This window comes from Brachycentrus maculatus, unplaced genomic scaffold (assembly GCF_059751285.1).
Source record: "Brachycentrus maculatus isolate JH-2025_06_01 unplaced genomic scaffold, ASM5975128v1 h1tg000173l, whole genome shotgun sequence".
Classification (NCBI taxonomy): domain Eukaryota; kingdom Metazoa; phylum Arthropoda; class Insecta; order Trichoptera; family Brachycentridae; genus Brachycentrus; species Brachycentrus maculatus.
In genome coordinates this window covers 2681585-2702500 of record NW_028280926.1, presented here as the reverse complement: position 1 = coordinate 2702500, position 20916 = coordinate 2681585, and the positions used below count along the sequence as shown (strand labels likewise).

Sequence of the window (20916 nt, the reverse complement as noted above, 5' to 3'; positions counted from 1 at the left end):
TTCTTAGTGTCAAAACGCAGATTTGCTTTCATCGATTTTGTGAATAATTTGGTTGATATTTAGATTTTTTAAATGTGTAAATAATATCCAGAAAGGAAGTAATTTATAGAAAAGCTGGCCATTTTTATTAATTAAATAAGATTAATATTTTTTTAGTACTCCAAATTAATTTTTCAGTTTGTGAGCAAAATACTATTAACAAGGTTTTGTATGTGTTTAGAACAGCTACATATGTTCATTTACACAATTTTTGAACCTTGAATCTCTTAATTTTTGTAAGAACTTAAATTATTAAAGTAATCAATATTAATGACTTCCTCACAAGCACATTAAACACTTAATATATTTTAATTCTTTTAATTATTTTGAACATGCGAAAAAATGTAAAGGTGCACAATTATAATTTTTTTTAAAACGATTTAATTACTTTTCTTGTTACATTAACGCATAGTGAAGGGTAAAAAATATAGGAAATAAATAAAACACAACCAAAAATATGGTTCATAAAGTACAATTAAATATGAAATAACGAATTTTTGAGTATTTCCGTATTACTGTACAAAATAGTACAAAATAAATCCTAAGTGTAGTTCGTGATTTGGAGTTTGGAGAGTAGCGAATAAGACTTTGTACACACCAAAAATGTTGTGATAAAAATTACTAGTCCAATAAAAATAAAAATATAAATAACGTTTTTCGGCATTTCCCAGTATGTGAAGTAATCCGGAAAGGGTTTTGCCTACTTTTGATAATAAAATGGTCTAACTAACTAACCATAACGCCACTTCCCCGCAGGGGTAGGCAGAGAGAACAGAACGCCACACCACTCCGTCTTTGCAAACATTCTTCGCCTCTTCCACGTTCATACATACCCGCCGATTGTTACGACTCGTAACCTGACCACTTTCAAACATGGCACGATCACGTATGCCAAATACAAGTATTTGGCAAACGTGATCGTGCCATGTTTTTTTTTTTAATTTTTAATTTTTTTCGGGAATTGTACAGCTTTACATTTAGTAAAAGTATTTAATAAAAAAACATTACATTAAAAAAAAACAATTACACAATACCACATTTATGTTATAACAACGATCAAAAACATCAAGAGATAAAAAATAAAATAAAAAATAGTGGGAGTGTGTGTGTGAGGAAGGGAGTAAGTTTTTCTCGGTCTTCCTCTGCTCCTTTTTACAATAAAATGGTCTCTGTTATATAATAAGCTTACTCAAATCAACCATAGATACTGCAGCAAAGTCACAAATGAAGCGATGTGGGAATTTTATCGTATTTATATGAGTTCCAAATTTTTAAGAAGTGTGTTGCGTGAGTTTCAAATTTTTAAGAAGTGTGTTGTGTGAGTTCCAATTTTTTAAAAAGTGTGCCCATGGAATTTTTATTTATCTTTTTTATTTGATTTATTTCAGTAGCAGTTTTAACTAGCGACATTCAACCTATTGAATCCGCCAGTCCACAGTTTTCACAATCCCTCAACCCGAGCTGGGTGCAGCCTGAAGAGCCTTCCACTGCCCGCTTCCACTACTTCGACCAGGAACTCCTCGAGGTGGCTGCGCAGGAGATCAACGGGAACTTCATGATATCCCCGGCCAGCATAAAGGCCACCCTTGCGATGATCTATGAGGGTGCTGAAGGGGCCAGTGCTGCCGAACTTGGAAAAGCTTTGAGGCTTCCGCAGAATGTGAACGCGGCGAGAGAATTGTTCTCAAATTACTTGCAATCTTTAAAGGTAATGAAAATATCTTTTTTGACGTACCGTCAAGTATTGGGGTCCAAGCTTGTGTTTTTGTCTGTTATTCTTCATTAACCTTCTGTCCTTCACTGCTGAATATAGGCCTCTTCCGCAGCCTTCTAATTTTTCCAGTCTGTTGCTGTTTGCAACCAGTTTCTATCTCCCATAGCGGCTAAGTCATCGGAACTTTTTTGAATCTTTTGACTGCTTATCATTTTTATTTGATTTATTTAATGTTTTAAAATAATTTAATTAATTTGGTCATTTCATCCAGACATTTCTACTGTAGACAATCTTAAAATTAGTTACGCTGTTTTCTGCAATAATGAGTCCAAACCATTTGTGCTTGGAGAAGGAAAATTTATTCTTACAAGGTCTTCGTCTCAAAATTTTAGGGGTTCATCTTGTGGGGTCCTGTCTCGCAATATGTCCTACCCATTTACCAAAATTTTGATATTTAATACATACATACATATGTACATTACACATCTTAACATATTAAACACGCTCAATAAAATATGTTTTACTTTATTAATAAAAATGTTAGTAATATTAGCATATGGCCACTCACCACAATTTTAGTCTTCCGGTTTCGAGACCTACCCTTCTCTTCGTCAGGATAATTACTATACCAGCATGCAAACGATACTACACCTTACTACCATTGCATTACTCACAAACTTAAAACTACACCAAATATTGATCACATGCAATTTTGGTCGACCCGAGGACGAACATGCACTCAGTGTATGTATCTTTGTGAGTGGTTATATACGTTTACATAAATTAAAAAAAAAAAAAATTGTAAAAAAAATTAAATTGACAAATTACAAAGAAAATGCCATAAATATTAAAAATATTATGTTTTAATTACAGTCTACTAATGGAGTGATTCTGGAGAGTGCCAATAGAATATTCATGAATAAAAACTTCACTCCGAAGCCTCAGTACCAACAGATTTTGAAAAATTATTATCAGTCGGAATTAAAATCTGTCGACTTCAATAATCCTACTGCAGCAGCTCGAATGGTCAACAGTTGGATTAGTGATGCTACACACAAAACTATTCAGAACTTTGTCACCCCCGGTGAGTACACATAAAAAATACAACCTAACAGCTATAGCCTAACTAGCAGTATACAATGGAGTCTGGTACCAACCCTGATAGAAGTGAAACAAAGAGTTGGCAAAAAAATAATGAAAGTAGATTGAATGCAGTCGAAAAACGATCTTTCTAGATTATTAATTATGCTAGATGTTCGAATTATGATATAAGGAAAGTATGTTGAGATGGTTTGGACATGTGGAACGAATGAGTAAGGAAATAACGGTAAAATAAAATTATGAGGGGACTATAATTGGAAAAAAGAGCAGAGAAAGACCGAGAAAAACTTGGCACATAAAAATAATTTTGACATACCTTATCATGTTTTTCTGTATAAACACAGTTTTTACAGAAAAAACTTGATAATGCATGTTTGTCAAATACCAATAAAAATAGCGGTCAGGTCAGGAGTTGTAATTATCGGCTGGTATGTATGAGGAGATACATGAATGTGGAAGAGGCGAATATTTTTTTCAAAGACAGGGTGGTATGTTATTTATTTTTAATACATTGTGTTATATTTTTAAATTTTTGGATTTATGACGTTATATTCTTTCTGCGAGTGGTGTGGCGTTATATTCTTTAATTTTTTTTATTAAAATCGAGCACTTGAATATACCACTTTAATGAGTTTTATTTTTATTTACGACGAGTTTCGAAAACGACAGATGTTTTAAATTGTACCAGAAGATGAAAACATCACTGTCGTTTTCGAAACTAGTCGTAAATAAAAATAAAACTCATTAATGTGGTATATTCAAGTGTTTAATTTTAATAAAATAATCATGTCATTCCACAAAGTTAATGCTGAATCAATAAAATAATATTATATTCTTTCTGCCTACCCCTGTGGAGAAGCGGCGTGATGGTTAGTTAGTTGAGAACACCCTTATCATGTATTGATGACCAATTTGTATTTTCAGGTGACTTCAATTACGACACGATAACGCTCCTCGCGAATGCTCTGTACTTCAAGGGAGATTGGGAGCAGTCATTCGACGCGAAATTGACGAAGACAACCTGTTTCTACTCGACTGAGGATGATTGTCGTTATGTCGCCATGATGGACTCTGAAGAGGAATACAATTTTGCATACATCGATGCGCTGAATTCACACGCAATTGAATTACCTTACAAGGTATGTTAATATTCATAATTCAAATTACTTAACTAGATGTGTTCATATTCATATTTTGAAAAATCTTACAAAGTTTTGTCATTTTCATATATTGATTTACCTAACAAGGTATGTTCATATTCAATTATTGAATTACTTTACAAGATATCTCCATATTTTAAATTACCTTAGAAGGTATGTTTATATTCACATTTTGAATAAACTTACAAGGTGTGTTTATATATTGATTAACGCAATAACCTAACGAGGTATATCCATATACATATATCGAATTACCTTATAAGACATGCTCATATTCATTTTAATATTCGTACAATATAAAATTAATACGTAGCCCTTATTTACTACAATTAACGTGTTCCTACCTGCTATTCCTACTAAGGCTTACCATATGCCATGGGTTGGTTTAAGTGGTCATTCAATGCAAGATTACTAATGATGATTAAACATTCGTATGATGTACTTTGATTTTTAACGCATTCAAATTCCGTTTTGCGAGAGTTTACCCAATTTACGTTTTAATTTATATTTTTTGTGCTTTTATCAAATACATTTTAGTGAGACAAAGTCGATCATTATTAAAAATAAGTTTCAAACTATGGTAGAGTGGATTTGAGTCTAGAAACTCTGACTTTGAATCCGTGATACTAACCACGGACCGTAACACGTCATTAAATTAAAGTTGAAAATTAGGTATGGATATACGTAACGTGAAAAAGTTTTTAAATTACACAAATGAAACATACAACTTTAAGATAAATCAAGATTTAATCATTCAAAATTTATTGAAATATTTAATAAATTAGGACGAATACTATTCAATAATTGTTTAAAATCTGTGTTTATACAGCGTGATTTATATTATTTGCAGGGTGGTAAATTCTCTATGCTGATTTTGTTGCCGAAAGAGAAGGGGGAAGTGGATTCAGTAGTTAGAGATTTGAGGCACGTGAAGTTCCAAGATATATTGAGTAAGATGCAGAAAACTGAAGTGCAGCTATCGATGCCCAAATTCAAGATTGGGTTTGAGACAGAAATAACCGAAGTACTCAAAAAGGTGAGCCTCATACTATTCTTTTGAATTTTCACCTGTAGATGAGAACATGCGTTCTCGTTATTTAGATTGATAAATTCGAAAATGGTCTTATTTTAATAAAAGTTTTTATTTTATTTTTTATTATTTATTTTTGTATTTAATATTGTTTCACGAACTAAATTCCAAATCAATAAATAATACGATGCAATATCACTCAAGTACACGTTTTTCGGTTTGTGTTATTTAATGTTTTTGTATAATAAATAGTAGAAGAGCTTTGATAAAAGCAATACTATACCTACAAATAAACAAATCAAAATAATATTAGAATATTTTCATTCTATTTAGTTGCTATATTTACTTGGTTTAGTTTCTTTAATTGACAATCAATTAGGTCAAATTTTGTTATTGAAATATTTTATGTAACAAAAAATATAATTTTACATTTTTTTAATGGTCTTGAAGTTGTCTTGAGAATTTGTCCATTAAGCTTCTTATTTCACAACGTAAAGTTTACTTAAATATCCTTGTTCTTTTTTATCTATTATATTACACAATCTTCTCCAAAATATCGACACTTGAAATCCAGGATGTTAATGTTGTCATAATCTTAAAATGTAGATAAGATTGTAGATTTAAAGATGAGTAAGAAAATAAGGAAATGTGTTGTGTTTCGTCAGTGTTCTCAAATATTTATTTCCGTCTGTATGACTGTAGCGTTATCATTTTTTTAATATCATATTTCCATTCGAACTAATCAATTTATTTTTTCTTTACAGGTTGGAATCAGAGAGATATTCGCACCAACTGCGAACCTGTCCGGAATTGTAATCGACATTGGACAGAGCCCACAAGTCAATAAAGTAGTCCACAAGACTTATATAGAAGTAAACGAAAAGGGGGCTATTGCGGCCGCTGTCACAGGAGCCATGGTTGTACCTCTCATGGGTGGAACCGTAGACACCATGAATATCAACCATCCGTTCCTCTTCTTCATCAGAGATGTCAGCACCGGCGCAATTATCTTCGGCGGACGAGTCAATAAACCCGACGAAGTTCCTCTGGCGCCAACGCCTGTGAGAACGACTCAACGCCCAGTGAATAACATCCAAAGTAATAGAAACACTAACAACCAAGGGAATGTTCACAACCAAGGAAATGTCCACAACCAAGGAAATGTTCACAACCAAGGAAATGTCCACAACCTAGGAACCAACGATAACAATCCCGGAATCCGAAAACCCTACAATAGCAATCCTAACGTAGAATCTTCTACTAGACCTGTTTATAATCCGCCGAATACTCAGTACTCAGCTGGAAGCCAACAACCAGCACAGCCGAGCAGTTACAATTTCCAGGGTCCCAATACAAACTCAGGTAAGTGGGCGAACGATGAGAATACAAACGTGCTTACTCATTCGAATCCACCATCATCGCAATCTTCCAACCAGGGGGCTATTCATCGAAACTTGGGATCATCTTCACCCCAAAATCCTAGCTTCTCCAGTCAGGGAAGGCCTGATCCTGTATTTGCTTTGGTCATCCAGAATAACTCCGACCGAGCGTACGTGGAAGCGATAGCTAACAGCGATTCCATTTTATTCACAAAATCATAGAGTAAATTAGGTTTAGAAAATAATCTAATGCCCGCATGGCAACATCACCATGACATTATTAGTACCTTGTTCTTGATGGAACAAGAATGCAGATGTTGTAGGTTAGAGATTTTACCTCTCCCAGTGTCTATATATTAATGTAAATATTACTTAAATTATACATAGTTAATTACTATCCGACTATTATCACTAAAATTATAGATTTGTACGACCTTTTCAAAATGTTAAAGACATTTTGGAGATTTCTATAAAACATTGTATCGTTGGTTTTACTACAAAACTATAAATTCACGTATTATTTACTGAGAAAAGGTGGAAAATGAATTCGGTCTCGTAAAAACTATTTAGGATTTTTAAATAGTAAAATACCCTCAATATAGTGTAAACTACAATTTATGTAACGGTTTATTTTTGGCTTTTCAAAGCAGATATTTTATAATAAAAAAGTGAAAATATAACAATTGGCCACGTTTGGCAGTATACTTGTTCCTATGACACCAAAAAATTAACAATTTAGAAAAATTTTGACATTAAAATTTGTATCAGAACTAAATGGAGTATTTAATTTTTAAGAAATAAATCACGTTTATTAAAAATAAATAGAAAATTATTTTATTCGTGTGTATTTAAAATGTTTCATTGTAAATACACATGGAGGTTTTACGAAATTTTATTTAAGGGTAGTGAAAAAGTCGAATAATATTCTGCTGCATTCAATTGAGATTCATTATAATTATTAAGTATGAAAATATCATATTTAGAAAGGTAGAATAAGTATATTTTATAACTCAATAATTGTAATTACATTGTAGACATGACAGATGATATTCTGTTTTTAGTTGTAATATTATTTATTTCTACAAAGAACTACATAGCTATATTGGTGTCATTTTATGTATTGGGTGTTTTTTTTAATACTGGTGCCTTTTTCCATATTTAAGTAAAAATATTTATTTATGTATTCGGTAAAACAAATTCTTCTCTCTATAAATCAAAACAAAAAAATCACAAGGGTATCAAAAATATTCAAAGATTCTGAAGATAAATTCTAAAAATATAATAAATAAAACATTTGTACATGACTAATTTATAGATTTTATCAAAGACAACACTACTTGCCTCTCAGGAACTACAGATGAAATTGATGATATGAGATTCTCGAAACTAGTCGTTTTTATATCAATAAACCAAAAAAGCGGTAGAATACAAGTGTTATTTTTTTATATATTTCAATCATCACATTATTCCATAAAGAAAATACAAAATCAATATACAAAAGAAAATGTATGTTTATATTTGAAGATAGTAAAAATTGGAAATAAAAGAGGTGGATTCCATTTTATAATATATTTCTACCACGATTTGTCTTTCTTGTTTGCAAATTAGTGTCATTCGAATATTTATTTTCAATAATGAACTATAAAAGTTGAGAAATACGAAACAATAATAAGTGTGTAACTTGAAATGATCCTTATTTGTAGTCCTCAAATAAAAAAAAACTCTTTTAATGTTTTGTGATTTTTTGTTTTGGTTTTTAAGCCGAAGAATTAATATTCGTTACGAATACATATTAAATAATTTGACTTTTTCTACATATTTTATAATTATAGTAATTTTATATTATATCTGCTTAATAAATAATATACGTATAATTCCTCTACATTCTATGTACTTGTATTGACTTTTGATGTAAAATATTATAGTAACATTTAAATTCCGTGAGAAATTCTGTGATCTAGTTATAACGTTATTATTAATAAAACTTATTTTATAGTATTCAACTGTCTTTCATATTTTCTTCCTTCTATCAACAACTTCGAAAATAAATCATACTAACAAAAAAATTAAATATTAAAGATTTTCCAGAAACCCTACTGTCTACTACTTATTTCAAAATATTTTACAATATATTGGGATATTGGCCTGTATTTATCATATATGTATATTTTATTTTTAATCATAACTCAAGGTGCATGGCGTATTACATCAAACTGAAGAAAAACATTGTTCTATTGTTTTTATGTGGTCCTAAAAAAAGAAGAAAAAACGCGAAAATTTCATATTTTGCATCCATTTAAAAAATTTAAATCAAATAAACCTACTATGTTTGATTATTTCCACAATGAGTGTGAAATGATTCATGTAAATTTAATGTGAGTATTACGGTGTATCTCATGCAACGCATCTTGGTTTAGCAGTTTTAATGGTGTCAAACAGGGATGTGTAATGTCGTCGAGGCTATTTAATATATACATGGATAATTGCATGAATGAACTGAAATGTTAATATGGGAGCTAAAATGTTATTTTTCACTGTCTTTTGCTTTTTGTGTGGTGACGATGCAGTTCTTCTTACCGATAGTAGGGAATATCTGCAGGCGCTGGTAACAAAGATGATTTACTGACGAACGTTAAAAAATATAAGGACTTGGTTTTTAAAAGAGATGAAAATATATTTGGATGTAAAATAGTAGTAAATGAAGACATTATGGAACTGGTAGATGATTTCATATATTTGGGAAGAACGTTTTCCAGAGATGAAAAGATTGATGAAGATAAAAAATGGAGAGTGAATAGTATACTGAAATCAGTTGTGGCAAATAAAAGCCTAACAGTGGAATTTAAACTGGCAGTACAATATAAAGTCCTTGGTACTACCAACCCAAATGTATGAAATTATATAATGGAGTTGGCAAAAGAAGAATTAATGTAGACTGAATGCTGTCCAAATGTGATCTTTCAAACAAATTTGGCGAGATGATGTACGATAGGTGCTCAAATGGTGAAATACGAAAACAATGTATGAAATAAGCATCATCGAAAAAATTCAAAACGAAAAGAGTCACTTTTAATTTTTCACTGATTTTGGTTACATCTGCTAATTAAAAACACAGACACCACTTCTGAAATCTCAACAGTTTTATTTACATATGTTTAATAGTGTTTTCGGTGTACAGGAAAATGTATGTAAGTATTTAGTTACAAATAAATCGAAATACAAGACGAATATCAAATTTCAGTTATCGATTACATACGTTAAGTACTTACCTCTCAAAACAAAAAGTTAAATTAATAAATGCGAAAGTTCCGATCAAACTGCACACTTGTTTTTACAAAATTGCAACACTGCATATAATAAATAAATTGTCGAAATTGTACTTGGTTAATATTTTTTTCTTATTCAATAAAGGAACTTTTTATATAAAATTTAGAATCACTTACCTCAAACACTATTTTGTGCAGATACAAATATATTCTTTGGATGTTTCGATTAAATTAATAATACTGAAAATAAGTAAAATAAATTGTCTGCAATAATCGTTTTCAAGGCCATAGAAGAAGCGAACCAAAGAGGAGATAATGAGGAAGTCCTAAATTTATTTTTATGCATATTTATATTGAATTAATCATGTCTGAATTTATTATTTAATATTGTATTTTATGTGATAATAGGTACTAAAGGAAAATTTCATTTCGGAAGAAGTAAAGGAGCTGAAAACTATTTGTAAAGTATGTGCAGTTTATTATTTCGCATTGCATTGCACTGGGAAATTCGTCATCGCTTTGATTGAAAATAAAATAAAAATATCAATATCAATTAAAATTTAAAAAGATTAAATATCATATAGAGTTTTCCATACTGCATCAAAGAATGCATGACAAGCTCATTTATACCCGTATTCAAAAATCCTGACGATATTTGATCTTGGAATAAAAATACCATACATAAAAAGAGATAAAGTTGATCCTCACCTATTCGGCTGTCCAGTAAGGGACATTTTTTTGTAGTAGTTTTTTATTTAATTTTTGGACTTAGTAGAACCTACTTAGTCCAAAAATGCAAAGTTTGGACAGCCGTATTATATCCACTGTCATTTAGTTAAATTTAATTTAAAATATCATAAATTTTCTGGTTCCATACATTCACTAAGAACCGCATGCGTTCGAAATCAATATAAACAAAACACGTTTCTTTACTATAGGTGTTTTAACTTGAGAAACATTTATCGAATTTTTATATGAAAGAAGGTGGAATTCAGACCATCTTAGGGCTTATGGCCTGGCATTTGTAGGTTAAAGTGTACAATTAATAAAAAAGTGTTATTAAAACTACAAAAGAAAATTGATTGATACAAGAGAACATGTCGCTCACTCCTTTCAAGAACGTCATAAATCAAAAAACTTGATTTTTCAGGAGAACGTTTTTAAAGTTTAAAAATATAACACAATATTAAAAATATAAACAATTGAACTTTTTACTGTGCCACTTATTGATATTTTTAGGTAAAACCTGAAGGTTTTTTCTCAATTTGAAAAATATTAAGTATAGTTAAAAAAATAATTAAACAATACCTTTTCTACAAAATGTAAAAACAACATTTTCTGCCTTGTAGCGGGTAAATATTAAGTTAAAGATATGCCTCTTTTGCTGGGATATAGTACATTTTCTGGACATTCCAAAAACATGCACAACTGAAAATTGATGATTTTTTATTTATGACGTTCTTGAAAGGAGTGAGCGATGTATCAATTTATTATTTTTTGTGATTTTTTTTACTGTCGAATATGTTTGTTTCTTGGAAAAAAAAAACATTGATTTCTGTATTTAAAAAAATATATATATTCATTTAATTAAACGTTTTGTTTACATATCACGCAACTTAATCATTCAGAATGCAGTTTCATCCTAAAAACCATATTAAGCAATTTTTGTCTGTGGTAAAGCGTGGCTTGAATTATAAAAAAAAGAGAAAAAAAATGTCTTGACTGATGCTTTTGCACGTATCATTATAAAGTATCCATCCATCAACAAATCAAATTTAATAAAAGATGAAAAGTTGAGTATTTTTCAAAATATTTTTTAATGCTCGATAAAATATTATTGAAGACACGAACATTGGCAAACTTCAATTATTTTAAACAACTGTTACTGCTTTCAATTGAACGTTGAGTATTTTAGAAGCAATCTTCATTTTTTCAACGCTCAGCGTCGTGGTCTTCTAGGATGTCAGACATTCGTTAAACACTTCGTCTCAATTCCTCCCGATCCTGTGCTAAGTTGAAGTCAAGGTTTTGAAAGGACTTGGTTAACTTTTTTTTGGTCTCCTCTCTATTCAGGTTGTTTACTTGGGCGCTATTCTTAACTGTTCCTGTTAGTATTATCAATACTACTCCTATCAGCATAAAATTGTTTTCCAAGTCGTAGAGAGTCTTACAGTTACTAACAGTAGCAGTAATTAAGGATGATTCCAATTAAAGAATTGAATTCTCCATATATACTAAACGTCATAAAACTAAAAAAAAAAGAGTTTTAAAAAGGGCATGTTCGAATCAACGCATGAATAAGATTTCATTAAAGTTATTTGTATGCTTTATGCTTTTTGTGAAATAACATCTTTAAAAAATGTTCCTGATTTCAGACTTTGGACCCGCGTTTGTGAACTCTCAAGTACCTCAAACAATCAAGCAAAACGTTCAGCAACCTTCAAAACCGAAGATACAAGAAACTCCATCAAGAAATTCGCCAGTATCTTCCGGATATGGTGTTCGAAATCCAACACCGCAACAAACCACCCCTAAAATTCAATTCAAAGCTGTTCCAGCTGCAATATATCAACAACCTCCACAACAAACTGTACTCCAAGAAGCTCCAGCAAGTTACAATAATTACCAGCCTGGCTATCAAGCGACCCAGTCTTATAAAGCCCAAGACCTGAATCAGAGAGACCAAGTTCCCAAAGTAGATTATTATCCCGCTGCGTATAGTACTAAGGACCAATCAACTACCACTTACCGATCGAGAGAGCCAGAAATTTATAACACGCAGTCCAATAATCAGCCTCAAAATAAATATGAGGCAAATCGACAAACTACCAGCTCACCTGTTTATTATTCGGAACAACGAACGAACTTCAACGTTAAAGAACAGTCAAATAACCCGACCATCTACCAACCGCAGCCACAACCTCAAACGTACTATGATAATAAATCTGCAGTCAATAACCCAATCGATTATCGCACAGACCAGCAAAGAACTTATGACGATAGGAAACAACCCACTATCCCAACACTATATCGATCAGATCAGGAAAGAGTCTACCAAGAGAGAAAGCAAGCCAGCAATCCGATAGTGTACGAATCAGACGAGGAAACAATTTACATCGATAGAAAACCACTATCACCGGTATATCGACCAAGCCAAGAACGGAGCTATGATGATAGAAGAAAACCCTCGACAGTTTATCGATCAAATCTGGAACGAAGCTACGAGTATGATGAATTCGAATAATTCAGTAGCGCATATGTTTACCGACTAAACGAGAAAACTCAAAATTAAGTCATTAGTCTTCGATAAGAAAAACATATATATCGTAGTCATACAGGAGAAAGTGACCAAGTGCATTTTTTACAAAAACGTGATCATTGACTATTTGATATCTTACTAGCTTAATATTGCCCTGAAAAATCCCAAAGGATTTTAAACATGGAAGTATATTATATTGACTAGTTAAAAATGACTATCTGCATTGATGTTTATTTTATATATGACTTAAATGGCCCTCCTGAACATTTTACATTTTGTTAGTTGGTCATTTTCCCCTGTACGACTACAATATGGTAATTTTACGTACGTACCAATTTTTATTTTTAATACTTAAATAATATGCTTGATTAATAAATTGATTATTTTAAACCGTTGCCACATCTATCAAACTAATTCACAAAAAAACAATGGCAGATTTTGAAATGAAATGACAAAACTACATCGCATTTATATTTCATTATGTATTGTAAATATTGTAAGTTGAATAAATATGTAGAATAACATATCGCTCACTCCTTTCAAGAACGTCATAAATAAAAAAAATTGATTTTTCAGGAGAACGTTTTTAAAGTTAAAAAATATTATACAATGTATTAAAAATAAATATCAAGCGACTTTTTGAAATTTTTACTGTGCTACACATCTTTTTATGTAAAATCTGAAGGTTTTTTCATCATTTGAAAAATAGTTAGTATATTTAAAAAAAATAATTAAACATTACCTTTTCTTCAAAATGCAAAAACAACATTTTCTGCCCTGTAGTGGGTAAATATCATGTTAAAAATATGCCTCTTTTGCTGGGATATAGTACATTTTTTGAGCATTCCGAAAACATGCATAACTGAAAATTGACGATTTTTGATTTATGTCGTTCTTGAAAGGAGTGAGCGATATGAAATCGATATAAAAATTCTCGAAAAAAAAATGAATAAAGTAGATACTTATATACTTAAGTAAAAGTAATTTTAACAATTGAGTTCAAATCCGATAGCACATTAATTTAACTAACGATTTAGTTTAAAGTAACAAATCATTGTCGTTCATAAACTTTTGTGCTACGAGCGTTAGTGTATTATTTATAAGCAGTGGCGATGCTGTGTTTTAATGTGTTCAAAAATTATGTGAAAATTTTTCGTCAATCTTAAAAATGTATTTTTTTTCAAGTCAAAAAGATGTTGGATAAAAGGTGTGTTGTATATTGTGAACTTTTTTGTCTGGCCTGTATTTTTTTACAGAGCAGAATTGTAATTTAAAAAAAAAACAAACTGTTGTCTACTAGAATTTGACCGCGAAATGTGGTACGGCCTAAATTGTATTTGGTCAGCTCATTATCGAACCAAAACCAGTCAAAATTTTAAAATTGCAACCTTGAAAATGTTACGTCACAAAAGAAGACCGATGTATCGTTTTCTGTAGACGATCAAACCACAAACAGACCAGGTATTTTTTGACTCCACAAAATGTAAGACCAACTTAAAACAAATGTATTCATAAAGACTTTTAGACATAGTACTTATGTAAGTTGTCTAAACGAAGGAATAAACATTTATTACAACAATTACAATGTATTCATTATTTCTGAACACCTTCTTTCAATGGTTTTTAGTAAAAAAAATAACCCCAATAATACTTTTTACCCCTGTTTCCCGCATCCGCAGTGTAATGATTGTCACGTTTAGCTACCTGTAGACCACGGGTTTGATTCCCAGGGGGGTCAAGCTAAATCTAAGTAATTTTTCACTCATCACCATGTACAACGTTTTGAGTGTGTCCAAATACTTATTCAAAAATCTGGGTTTTCTCCACTTATTAGTTATTTTTACATTATTGACATTTCAACTCTTATGAAAAAGAATATGGAAGTCTGAATATTTACAGGACTTACAACCATTCATAGGCTGGTTAAGTTCATAAGCCCTGTAAATACAAAGACTTTACCTGTAAATACTCAGACCTCTTCTTCATCTATGCCTCCTTCATAAGTAAACGGTGAATAACTTTAGGAGCTTTAAGATTTTGAGCCAACGAACATAAGTATTTTTATTTGCGTAGATTTTGTTATCTTATGCGTAATTATATTATGTTAATAAAAAAAAACGGAAAAAAACTTTTTAATTCACTTATTATTTCTGGTGTGTCAAAAATCCTTTTTGAAGTTGTAGAATCACTAGGAATTAAAAATATTCCAATGTTTAACCCCTTTAAAAGACGGAGTTCCCTATTCTTAGAAATAGCATGTGATTTCTAGGTAATCCGGAAGGGTCTTACCAAAAAGGTAAGGGTATGTCAACAATACTTAAAGCCTTTTTCTTTAACCACATGTTTAAATGCATAAATCTCCTTGCAATATTTTATACATGTTTGGGATTTTTTCATTCATCTTGAAATACTTTTGAATAGATCTCAACCTTTTGGGTGCCTCGACTTAAGATGAAACATCTTTCGTTTAAATGAAAGAAGATGGAAGATGAGCTTCCAAAAGGTTACGAACTGTGATGTTAAAAAATTAATGCAATAATGGGTAGAATAGTCAATGTTACACGAGTATATAAAGTGATCACTTTAGCCAATCAAATACCCCGTATGCTCACACTTCTACATTTCTATCTTCTTTCAAATTCCCTTTAATAACATCCGAAACATGAAAAGTGTGGTTGTCAATCATGGGTAGAATGGCGAATGGTATACGTGTGTAAAATGATCACTGAAACCAGCCTTTGACAGGTCGTAAGCCGGGTAAATATCCAGATTACTATATTCTTCTTCATGTATGTTGAAATATTTTTTTTTATTTGTTCGGGAATTAAAAATTATATAATAATGAAAAAATACATCAACAATAATAAACATTACATTACATAAACAAAAACAGTTACAATAATAATAATAAAGCCAATTAAACAATTCCACATTTATGTTACAATTACTATTAAAACATTGAAAAATAAAAATATTAATATAAATCACTCCATTTTTTTCATTACACGTACACTAGAAACTGCTGATATGCGAATGCTTAGATGGTCAGCTGGATTGTCTCTTAGAGATAAAATAAATAGTCCACGCATTCACAGAAGCCTGGACGTAACTTGTATCAATAGTAAGGTAGAAGAAAGGCAATTGAGATAGTATGGGCACGTATGACGGAGAGAACCTGAACATATTGTAAACCAGGCGATCGCCATGGATCTTCCTCGAAAGACATCTAGAGGAAGACCAAAAAAAATATGGATGCTACAGAAAGATAACATGATTCAAAGGCATGACGTACGTGATGCTGTATATGATAGGGGAACCTACAACCTGAGGACGAGGAGAGCTGACCCTAACCAGTCAACAAAGAAGATGAGTTAGGATGAGCAAAGAGAATAAGACACTTTAAAATATATATTACTCTTAAATTCAATGACCTGAAGCGCAGGTCTAATATTCTGAAGATTCTTTCGTTCATAAAGGGTTTATGGTAAAATAAATTTAAATGAGAATACTACGTTGCAATGATTTTAACACCACATCGACCCAATGCGATGCACTATACTCCATTTAAGTGCATACAGGTGACCTCTCTTTCCCCCTTTGGCTCTCAAGCTGGCGACAAATAACAGGGTTTTCCAAACTTTCCGGTTTTCAAAGTTTTGCAGAATACGTCTACAACACATGGAAGACGTAGAAAACACCAACTATATAGTATTTTTCAGCCAATTAATTTAACAACCCCGTGGTGTAATGATTAGCGTGTTAAGCTGCCGTTCTGGAGGTCCCGGGTTCGATTCCCAGGGGGGGGGAGTGAAAATAAATATGAAAATTAATGATTTTACCGTTTAATATTAATTTAATATTACCCTGGACTGGTCCCCTGAAGCACATGAGTGATCACCTTGTCTTCTAAATTATCTGGTCAAATTATAAGCGCAAATAATAAAAATGAAAATGATATTTTCTCATGTGTGTGCTTATAATCCAGGATTCGGACCTCATATACTAATAAAAAGAGTTTCTGCTCAATAAAAAGCTTCTTTCATCTCACCAATCGATGTCTCTAGTGAAGTGATTCAAGAATAATGTTTCAAAATTGATTAAAATATTAAAACCCACCAACTCCCATTATGATGTTAAAGAGATTCCTCGATAATTCCATATCTTGTTAAGCGTGACTAATTTGACTTCGCTATCCCTATCTTTATTTTCATTTCAACAATACATAGTTGGTCAGGGATAATTGGTCTGTACTCATTCAAACAACTGGGCTAAAAAGCATACATAATGTCTCAATACCATTTTTCAGGAGGTGTTATATATATATATATATATATATATATATATATATATATATATATACATAATCACATATATTTTTTAGCATATTAGAAAGCAAAACATATTTATCACAGCTGATTGAAGGGACATATGATTTTATTTTATATATTAACTTAAAAATAATATCTTATCATAAAAATTAGTCAAAAAAATTGATATTTGTTGTTTTCGTCCCAAGGTCTTCAATTAAAAGCTTAATAAAATTAATAAATATATAAATTTAGAACTTTGTGTTAACAATAAATTTTCTTTGGATTATTTATCATAAACAAAAAAGGAAAGCAGAAGTTAAATTAAATAAAGTTTTATGAATGTTAACACTCTTCTTATCATTCATCGTTCACTTTATGTAATACCACTTTAACTAAAGTGGTATTACACAAAGTGAAAATTGAATGATAAGGAGGGTGTTATATTACCATACCACAAAGTTAACAGTGCTTTTAATATACAAAATATATTATGTAAGTGATACGTATTTTGTGAACTCCTTGTATTCATTTATGATATAACTCAATCTCAGACATAAGGTCAGACTTGTTTTCAAGATTCAAAAGCAGGATATAGAGAATTCATCAAAAGGTCGTTTTGATTGCATAGGATTAATAAAAATATTACATCAAATGCACTCTATTTTTTACCAACAGCCTTAATTTCCTAGCCGTCTTTACTGCTTTAAGACGTAAGATGGTACTAAACGCGGTCATTCTCTTCTTAGCGGTACCGGAGATTTAAAAAGAAATTAACAGAATTGGAAAATGCAAAATGAAGACCATTAGTAAAAAAGGTAAGGCATTCATTTCCTGTTGTACATTTTTTAACGAAGTAATTTCCTGAAGAAAGAAGCCTTTGTACCACCTACCCATTGGAAACAAATAAGTAAAAAATATTTATAAAGAAATATACTACAATATTATTTTTAGATATTTTATATATATTTGTCTACAATAATCATAATAAGTTAGGTACCTCTATTGGAAATCGTGTAAATTAACAGTATACAATTTTCAAAAGCTAGTACGAGTACTGGTAAGCAATTTTGAGTGCTGTAGCCATTAGGCTATTCTTCTTTCTCTACCTTAATACTATTCCTGTTGCACACATTTTTCTATAAAGCAGTAATTTCCTTCATCAAGAGCTACCTCACTTACATCATCAGTATCATCATGAATTTATCATATATATTTCTCTCCTGTCTTCATATAATCACGATCTAGTTGACACTATGTCGATTCGGTGCCCTATGCACCACTTGAGTGTAGATAGGGGCAGAAGAGGAAATATTATTTTAAGGCTGATTAATGATGTTATTCGAACCATTATTATTACTGTACCTGCATTTATAGTTATTTATAAAAAATATATTGTATATAATGAAAATTTCACCAAAAATTGATAATTATATTTTGCAATTATACATGAAATAAAAAGCTCCAATATGCCGATTTAGTGATTTTATATAGTAATATCTATCTTTGGTTTTTGAACATTTTTAATTGGTTTAAAATAGAGTATTATTAAATTATTATTATTATTATTTTAATTCTACAATACATACAAAGCTAAGATTACAATAGATTTTTAAGAAATGCAATTAGAAACCATAACTGAATTTAAATTCACCATTTTTATGTTTACCCTGTACAATATTGAGAAGACCTTACTGTTATACCTGAACTGCACTGAGAAAGTATACATTGTTAATTAGCCAGTAGAAGGCTCCTCCGCAAAAATCGCTTTAAAAGAAAAGACCACGAAACAAATGATCTATGCCCTTTTACTCGTGCTTCTAATTTACCTGAACGATTGTCACAAGAAACGACTGTTTCGATACAGGCCATCGCGGCTAGCACGTAATATAAAACGAATGGAACAAACTTTTGAATAGCAGAATAGTTCGAGTTGCGCGCGCACCTGGCGGGAATAGGATTATTTTAAGGCGGCAAACCTAACCTCACTTACAAATTTTATTTTGACATTTATGTATCGGATGTTACAGTGCATTAAATATATATTTAAAATAAGTAGAATCAATATTACTTGTTGATCTGGGGCCAGCGGACAATGGAGTTGAAATCAGGTGAGGAAGTAAAATAGATCTTTTGTGTAAAAAAATAGTTTTTTACAACGGCCTACACACGTACTTTGTATCATAAGATTTTCAACTTATATTTGTGTTTATTTCTTTGTACACACCCATGCGTATGTGTGTATGGTATATATACATATATATATATATATATATATATATATATATATATATATATATATATATATATATATATATATATATATATATATATATATATATATATATATATATATATATATATATATATATATATATATATATATATATGTATATATATATATATGTATATATATATATATATATATATATATATATATATATATATATATATATATATATATATATATATATATATATATAAATATGTATATATATATATATATATATATATATATATATATATATATATATATATATATATATATATATATATACATATATATGGTACACATACATTGTCTTATAGGATGTGTCATATTAAAATTTATTTATAACTTAAATGTAAACTTTATCCTTGTTTTTAATGCTTTGATAATAATTCATTAAAATCAACACATTTACATCAATATTTCTCTTCTATATATTGTTCGTTTTAATCAAAAATAGTTTCATTTATTTTGGTTGTTTATTTTTAATTTCCTTGTGTATTTGACTTCCTTTATACAAAAGGCAATTATGCAATTTTGCTTTTGCTTTTCTTTCTAATCTTATATTCCCAGATCTTCTTTATTGCATAATCTAAAAAACCTCATTTTTTCTGTTTATCTCAGAAACATCTCGGTATTGTCCATTATTGTTATATTTAATTAGATAAACATTCATTAAATTTAAGTTCTAAATCAACATTTCTTGGTGTAAACGCACTTTATATAAGAAATTAATATTCCACGGAATAAATTTTTTGACTTATTTTTTTAATTAGCTTTTGGATTTCATTGTTACCGACATCATCGGACTAGTCTTCAGAAAATTCCACCCATTTAACAATTTATATTGTTACAATTAAAAATATATATATATTAGTTGAATTAAAAATAAAAATAAGTTTAATTATATTTCACAATTCGATTAAACGACCAAATATTGAGGAGATTCCATTAATTTTTGTTATTTTAATGTACCCTTAAACTGTGGTATTTCTTATAAATAAATTAATGAAAATACTTTAATCGATCCAAATTTTAAGATTTTGACAGTACCCGGAATTTTATTTAATTTTTTCATCGGGATTGCAAGTGTTAATTCACACATTTAATTGAAATTGTAAAATATGGTGTGATTCAATTTGTATTGTGTTATTAGACACTTAAACATATCTTTGTTTTTAAAGTTACTGAATCTATATTTTATTGACTTTTATAAATAAACTTGAAAAGAAAATTATACCAGCAAATGAATGAGAAAAATATTTAACAACATGTATGTGATAATATGTATGCTCTTCTATTCATTATTCGGTTTATTGTTAAGACTACTACAGAGTTAAAAGCGAAATTCAAATTAGTATTTTAAGTATAAACCATTCCCTGTAATTTTAA

At 30.3% G+C, this 20916-nt stretch overlaps 2 protein-coding genes across 4 annotated transcripts in view; both read left to right on the top strand.

The window, feature by feature from the left end:
- LOC148308225 (uncharacterized) overlaps positions 1-13860 on the top strand; it is a 68806-nt gene extending 54946 nt beyond the window's left edge. Inside the window, exons 9-15 of one of the 3 annotated variants that reach the window (XM_088262155.1) lie at positions 1428-1747; positions 2627-2837; positions 3779-3993; positions 4865-5050; positions 5809-6406; positions 10098-10154; positions 12065-13860. In XM_088262155.1, the coding sequence (XP_088118281.1) occupies positions 1428-1747; positions 2627-2837; positions 3779-3993; positions 4865-5050; positions 5809-6406; positions 10098-10153 (1586 nt within the window). In that variant the 3' untranslated portion in view covers position 10154; positions 12065-13860. The remainder of the gene's footprint in view (positions 1-1427; positions 1748-2626; positions 2838-3778; positions 3994-4864; positions 5051-5808; positions 6407-10097; positions 10155-12064) is intronic. The other 2 variants (XM_088262154.1, XM_088262153.1) reach the window with 2 other exon arrangements.
- Positions 13861-19170: 5310 nt separating this feature from the next.
- The window catches only part of LOC148308221 (uncharacterized), a 32510-nt gene continuing 30764 nt past the window's right edge, over positions 19171-20916 (top strand). The window contains exon 1 of the mRNA XM_088262173.1: positions 19171-19366. Coding sequence (XP_088118299.1) covers positions 19351-19366 — 16 coding nt within the window. The 5' untranslated portion in view covers positions 19171-19350. The remainder of the gene's footprint in view (positions 19367-20916) is intronic.